At 36.8% G+C, this 7554-nt stretch overlaps 1 protein-coding gene across 1 annotated transcript in view; it reads right to left on the bottom strand.

The window, feature by feature from the left end:
- Positions 1 to 1019: 1019 nt before the first annotated feature.
- The window catches only part of dctn4 (dynactin 4), a 9715-nt gene continuing 3180 nt past the window's right edge, over positions 1020 to 7554 (bottom strand). Inside the window, exons 7-14 of the mRNA XM_016440000.1 lie at positions 7050 to 7123; positions 6809 to 6921; positions 6421 to 6530; positions 5782 to 5855; positions 5631 to 5685; positions 5339 to 5446; positions 3135 to 3232; positions 1020 to 1627 (exon numbers count right to left, since the gene is read on the bottom strand). Coding sequence (XP_016295486.1) covers positions 1414 to 1627; positions 3135 to 3232; positions 5339 to 5446; positions 5631 to 5685; positions 5782 to 5855; positions 6421 to 6530; positions 6809 to 6921; positions 7050 to 7123 — 846 coding nt within the window. The 3' untranslated portion in view covers positions 1020 to 1413. The remainder of the gene's footprint in view (positions 1628 to 3134; positions 3233 to 5338; positions 5447 to 5630; positions 5686 to 5781; positions 5856 to 6420; positions 6531 to 6808; positions 6922 to 7049; positions 7124 to 7554) is intronic.

Below are 7554 nucleotides of genomic sequence, written 5' to 3'. Positions count from 1 at the left end.
CGGATGCACGAGCTTGTCGAGTGAATATATCTTTCTCACGGACATCACTGGAAAGTTTGTAGTTCGGTCGGATAAGTCAAAAACAAGTAAGTAAAACAATGCACAACTTACTTGACGGTATATAATTTTTGATATTTTTTTTACTAGTGGGTGCAGGACACTATAGTTCATTTATGTAAGTGAGGATAGCAAAAGAAAAGTAAACCGTGACAAATTATACCCAAGATTTCTTCTTACAGTGGACTACCCAGCTCGGTATCGGCAAGTACCAAAAATAAAAGTATCGGTATCGGGCGAGTACTGGAAAAAGTGGTATCGGTGCATCCTTAATAATAATAATAAAAACACACCCAGATCCATCACTTTTCTCATATTTTATTGGATAAGACTGCTCAACCACATTTAAGGCGGTCATATCAGAAACTAAATCAGGACTTCCAGCTACTAGAATGAGACAGATAAATAAAGCTGAATGCACTGGTGTTCACCCTCTGATTTAGTACAGATGACGGGACAAAGGAGCTGGTTGCGAAACGTGTTTCACAACCAATGACTTTGTCTCAGTTACTAATTAGTGCCACACAATTGCAAGTAACATTTTGCTTGTTTTACAGCAAATACAAAATATTAAATTAACATAAAACCTAGATGAAGCATTAATCTAAATATCTTTATTAACACTGACTACGTTTACATGGACATCAGTAATCTAATTATTTACCTTATTCTAAATAAGCTAATATTATGATTATGGTGTTTACATGAGTTGCTTTTAGAATATTCCTTTCATGTTCCCGTTTTACATGTTATAGTACATAGTTTGATTAATGGCACACGTCATTACGTCCCACGTGACGCCATCCGACGTCCCCTCCGGAATTGCACTTCAGTAATGCGACTAAAATAGGAATACTCCACATGCCTTAATTCGATTTGTTTACTTCGAATATGACTTTAGCCGGATTAAGGTAATCAAAAGTCTGTTTACACTTTACATGGTAGATTCTTAATCAGAGTACTGTCTTAATCGTGTTAAAATCGGATTATCGTTGTCCATGTAAATGTACTCACTGAGAACTGGAGTTGGAACCATGAAATATAACAGTAGGTGATGTCACTGTAATCACATGCAGTTAAACACGTCAGCAGGGGGCACTAGAAACAGAGAGCGAGAAAGAGATCACTGCGCAAAGCATCTGGCATAAGTGTAGGCATAGTGTGTGTACTGTTAAGTAACTGCATTCCTGTAAGTGATGTATGTGTGCCTGATAATATTTACACTCACTTTGTCAAGATAATGAACATCTTTATGAGCAAGAGAGTTTGTGAGTTTAGTGCCACATGTTGTTTAAATTGTCCCTTTATGCATCAGAGTGTGTTTATGTTTGCGTGTGTAGCTCGTGTGTTATGTTCTCAAGTTGCCAGGGGGCCCAAGCTAAGCTCCACATGGTGTGTGAGCCAGATGGCCTCACTGGTGGCTTCTACCTCCTCAGTGTTTCTGATCGGAGCAGCGAGGTTCCGGAAGTCATGTCGGAGTTTGAAAGCGACAGTGACATCACCCTCCTCCCTCTGCGGAATCACTTTGATGAAGAAGCCAATCTTGTTTGACTTTCTAAAGGTTACCACACTGAAGATACAAAAGAGTACAGACTGTTATTCATGAACGGCAAAAACACAGGAAACGATGCTATCAGATGTTTAAAAGCAGATGCCCCAAGAATATTGACTAAACTTGTAGCTGCAAACTTAAATGTTCATCTATAATACAAGTTCTGCTCTATCAACAGCATTTGTGGCATAATAGTGATTATCAGAGGAAATACATTTGGCATTCAGCTCAAAAATAAAGCTTCTATATGCTGTATGTACGTTTTTTACCTTGAAATATCAGTTTCAAAATCATTCTGATGGTACACTGACTTCTAATAAAGCGAATGGCTTCGGTTTCTTCCCCACGCTTCCCCTCAAACATCTGTTTTGGGAGTATGCAAGTTTGTTTAGAGCGGTACGAAATTCCACAAAAAGGGTGGACTGCTTTACGGCAGCAACAAGAGCTAATTTACAGCTAACTACTGTAATACGACAGTGATATACTTACAACAGTGAATTCTATTTAACTGTAGGGAGCTCAAGTCACAAAAATACACAAAACTACATACAGTTGCTTTAATATACAGACCCTATGCACAGGATTTAAATCTGTAATGCACAGACAGAAGTTAATCTAGAAAAGTATTCCCGCTTCAAAAAGAACGGTTAAGAAATTAATTCCTATAAAGCTCATATCTGTGTCAAACCACTTACAATTAAGCTTTTAAGTCTTTGAGAATACTGACCCAGTTTACTTTTCACTGTAAATGCCTTAACTCTAACCGCAATTTTTAGATTTTTAACAATAACCAATAAATTGTATTCCTGTGGCTCAGTGGTAGAGCATTGCGTTGGCAGCACAAAAGGTCATGGGTTCGATTCCCAGGGAACACATACTGGTAAAAAATGTATAGCCTGAATGCACTGTAAGTCGCTTTTTAGCGTCTGCTAAATGCATAAATTATTATTAATTAAATTATTATTATTATAATTAATTATTATTCATTAATAAATTGCAGAATTTCACAGAATGGATTTAAATACAGCTAAATGTGTTAAAGGAATGGTTTTCCAAAAAAATTATAATTCTGTCATCATTTACTCACTCTTAAGTTGTTTCATACCTGTTTGAACATCTGTCTTCTGCTGAACACATAAGAAGATATTTTGAAGAATGTTCATAACCAAACAGTTGCTGGTTGCCAACTGGAAGTCAATGTGGACCAGCAACAGTTTGGCCATCAACATGCTTTAAAATATCTTCTTTTGTGTTCAGCAGAAGAAAGAAAATCAGACATACGGTACCTGAAAGCATCATCAAAATAGCCAAAGATATTTCAGGAATGGGGGTGTGATAAAATTAGTGAACGACTGATGTTCAAATTCAAAGCAGGCTCCATGCAGCCCTACTTATTAATAAATAAATAAACCTATTCAAAGTCTGTGCCCCAGACTCTGTATTACTGCAATCTTATCTTCTTGGTAATTTATGAGCTAAATTGATTTATCTGCTCTCAGTATCCATCAGCAGAGGTGGTTCTTACTCTGGGTCATCCTGAAAACCCTGAGGTTCAGCCAGTTCATCATACTCAGCGGCGGCATCTTTCCCTGCCAGGACCAGTTCCTTTGAGGGCACCAGCACCTATTAAACAATAATTTTTCATAATAAATCCATGGGGGCACAACACAAGGCAATGACACACTGCAGCACAGTAATGGTGAAGCTGTAATGACTCTATCATGTCCCCTGCAGTGGCCCACTCAAGGTAAACAATGTCTGTCTGGAGACTGAACTGAGTGGTTGCTTTTGGAGCAGTGTTAATTTTGACAGCAAATTTTGATTTAGTCTTAGTCATAGTCTTTTGACTAAAATGCCATTTAGTTTTAGTCATATTTTAGTCATCTGAATTGTTTTAGTTTTAGTCGACTAAATCTACAGTAGATCTAATGGGTTTAGGTAGTGTAATGCATTTATTATGCATTTCTCTAAAATTTCCAATCTCATTATATAGGTTTGATATTAAGGTTTTATTATGCAATATAGACACAGATTTAACTGCTGTGACACACAATATGCCTTTATATCAACATTAAATAAAACCACTTCTCATAAAGAAACAAGAACATGGTCCTGCTTTCATTGAAATACCAATGGTTATATAATATTCATTTTTTATAACAATTTACCACATTCTAAATAAATTTAGATTAATCCTTATTAGGGTTACTAAAGTCAAAAGCAGTGAGTGATTTTCTCTTTCTTTTGTTGCTTGATTAACATCAATGACACATTCAACAGCAACTAAATTAGGCTGCTGTCCCTTTAAAACAGAATGCAAGGATGTATTATACTGATACACATCCAAAATTCTCCCAACTGTTCACGCTCACTTAAGACGTAACCGAGTGTTTACGTGAATACTCATCAAAACTGACCATTCGGCATCATTTTGTCTGTATTTCTCTGTGCAACGCGAAAGAGAACTGAATTCAGTACTCGTGCGCTGTGTGAGATGTGCTTTTCTGTGTGTGTGCGCTCAGAAAACCGGACCGAATTGAGTTCTCTTTTGCATCGTCATGCTTTTCAAATTTATCCATATGTCTGCTCTTTTCTTACTCCCATATATTGACATTTTTTTACGTTTTATGAGATGTGCAGCAATAGCTTATGTCCCACCGGATAGATCAACAGGCATTACATTTAAAATGTCCACATAACCTCCTTACCTCACAGGAGATTAGTTCTGACTGGATCTCTCTCTTCCCAAATCGTCCCTCCCTAACATTTTCCCCTCGTTTTTATTCGTTGACGAAAATATCAATATTTTCATCATAGTTTTTGTCATTCAAAATGAGTTTTTATTTCGTTATCGTCTCGTTTTCGTCGGTGAAAAAATGTTGTTGACGAAAATTATTCATCAATGAAATTAACAGAGAGAGTTTGGAGAGTCATGCTTCTGCTACAGCTTCAGCTCAAGCCATATAAGTACAATTGTCCAAATCGAAAACCAACCAACCGCATTGAGATGTCTTGGGCTTAAATGGCTTAAAATTACTTTAATGTTTAAACTGACAAGACTTAAAACACGTGAGAATGAAAAACTTTCTCGAGAAAGCAGCACTGGCCTGATCGTTAAGATAGTTTTGGGGGGCTAAGGTGACAGATGGGGGGACTGAAACCCACCTAAAAAGGGTTTAGAACTGCCCCTGGTATAGCGTGCGTAATTATACTGAAACATAAATATATAACCAGTTTACCTGATTCAATGTGATGGCTGAGCTGGTTTCTGAGATAACAACATGCCAATCCGTGGTTGGATTTCCGACACGGCTAATCGTAAATCATCTTACACTGTCAATAAGTGTGACCAGGGTTGCCAGGTTTTCACAACAAAACCCGCCTAACTGCTACTCAAAACTACAAAACGCGGCAAGTGTTAAAGTAGCGCAATTCCATGGGAAAACCGCGGACTTGGCAACACTGAGCGTGACTGATACTCGAGCCAACTCTGCTCTAACTGTCGACTAGCAGTGGGAGTCAGATTGCCCCCTAGTGGATGGCTAAAGATTTAACTCCTATTCATAAATTCTCAAGGGAACGTCTCTGAATTAACTGATGCAGGGGGGTGCACTCCACAGGTTGAAAACCCCTGTTATAGGACATACAGTATACACTGCTTATAATTAATTTAAATCACTATAATTCATATGTACTGGTAGTTATATAGGCTCAGCTGTGGTGTTTTACCTTAGCAGTGCTGTTAATGTCATCTGGGTCTTCCTCTTCACAGGTGTACAGAGACACATGAGTGATGTTCTCCACTGGGTTGGTCAGGGTCAGCAGAACCTGACTCTCCTGTATTACAACAAAACACTACAATTACTTACAAATGTAAAAAGTTCTATAACTTAAAATGACAAAGAAGTGTAACCAGACTAAGCCTCAAAAGTTCAAATAGTCTTATTTATTAATTTATTAAAAACAGAAAACAGATAAACGGCATAATTTCTTTAAGTGTCCCAGCATTAATCAAACTTGCCTTCATATGACGCAGGTTTGGAATGGACATGATTCTCACTTCAGGAATGTAGCTCCTGTAAAAAAAACACCACAAATCGTTAGATGATCGATTTCATACACACTCAAAGAACAGCAAATAAAATAATTCAGGGCACAAACACATGACTTACACTGCCACAAGCTGGATTTTGAACTTTATTGAGGTTGGATTAAATTCTGGTTTGCTCAGATTGTGCTCACATTTCTGAAATTAATGGATGAGGAACAGTAATTAACAGTAATTTAAAGTGTTATTTAACAGATTTGCAGATTAGCTCAAGGGAATTTAATACAAATATGAAATCAAATGAGCTTTTCAGATATAAACTACCATTCAAAGGTTTGTGGTCAGTAAGATTTTTTTGTTTTTGAAAGAAATTATTGCTTTTATTTAGCAAAGATGCATTAAATTGATCAAACGTGATAGTAATGTTACAGAAAAATCTATTTCAAGTTCATGTGAACATCCTATTCATCAAAGAATAATAAGAGCACCAAATTAGCATATAAGTTACATTTAAAAAAAAGGTTTTTTTTTATTGTAATATTTCACATTATTACTTTTTTTTTTTTTGCTCAAATAAATGCAGCATTGGTGAGCATAATAGACTCCTTTCAAAAAAAAAAAATCTTACAAACCATAAACTTTTGAATGGTAGTGTAAAAAAAAAAAAAAAAAAAGCTGAATGATTTTAGCTCAGTAATTCAATGACAGCGTTTTGAATGGCTTTCTCTGGAGTGAAAGAGAAGCTGTGGATGTATTTACATACCCTGCAACGCAGAGAGCGTTTCATTAGCAGGTGCTTGTGTCTGGGGTGCAGCTGTGAAGCTCCTGCGGGCTGAAAATCAGGCTGTAGCAGCCTCTGGCGAAGAGTCGTTACTGTATCAAAACACAAGCAATGTTTAAAATATGCATCATATAACCATGTCAATAAAGATCTAGTCATAAAATCACTGCCTTAAAATAGAAAATTTGGTTCAGTTATATCAATTTAAATTCTTACACATTTGATTATGAACATTCAACTTCCAAAATCACCCCATGATACCTGTATGTCTGGATCTATATGGCTGTGCCTGCGATTACTGCACTAAAATGGTATCAGATTAAAACAATAATTAAGTAGTATTACTGGGTGAAGCAGGTATGAGACCAACCTTCAGGAAGGTTGACAGGGCGGGTGTAATAGTCTTCAGGCAGGGGTTCCACTTCATCCAAAGCCTGTGCTGGCTCTATAGTGATCTCCTTCTGGTCTTCTCCTTCTTTTAATCTGAGAACAATACAGCATCATATAGACAAAGTCCACAATAATTTAAAATGTGATGCATCAATTATATTGGTACTCAACATAATAATACCTGCCTTAACCATCAAATTTTTCTGAAAGGCAATACTTACGAAAGACCATACAGGGCACTGATTGGGGCTCCAGATCTCTGTCTCTGTAGTCTGGTTCCCAGTCCATACTTCTCCTTTCAGACATAAATACAGACCACTTAAGTCTATGATAATAAAGAGTTATTCTAGGTTTAAGGTACAGCTCATTATTGTTAGATGAATGCTAGTGTCAGACTGTTTGCTGAAAGGGTGCATTTAGTAATAGTTAACCATAGTTTAAGTACAAATGTTGTCTAAAAACTTGCTTTCCAAGAAACCAACTGATTGATTCAGGGTGAAATCTTGTTCTAAATCTAAATAATCAAATAGGTCTGCAACTAAACTTCAAGCATCATTAATAAACTCCAAACATAAATGCCAGCCATCCCGGACTGTGCCATTAAAGCTATTGCCTGCCAAATACAAAGATTCAATTGTGTAGAGAATTCCAAGTAGCAATAGTGAATCTCATGTGATCAGCAAAGTCATTTAGTAACAGATTACACATGCTAAACTGATGGAAGGA

The sequence above is a fragment of the Sinocyclocheilus anshuiensis genome, unplaced genomic scaffold (genome assembly GCF_001515605.1).
Source record: "Sinocyclocheilus anshuiensis isolate Anshui unplaced genomic scaffold, SAMN03320099.WGS_v1.1 scaffold103, whole genome shotgun sequence".
In the NCBI taxonomy this organism is placed as follows: domain Eukaryota; kingdom Metazoa; phylum Chordata; class Actinopteri; order Cypriniformes; family Cyprinidae; genus Sinocyclocheilus; species Sinocyclocheilus anshuiensis.
Note: the sequence above shows the minus strand (reverse complement) of the source record. Positions and strands in the feature narration are given on the sequence as shown.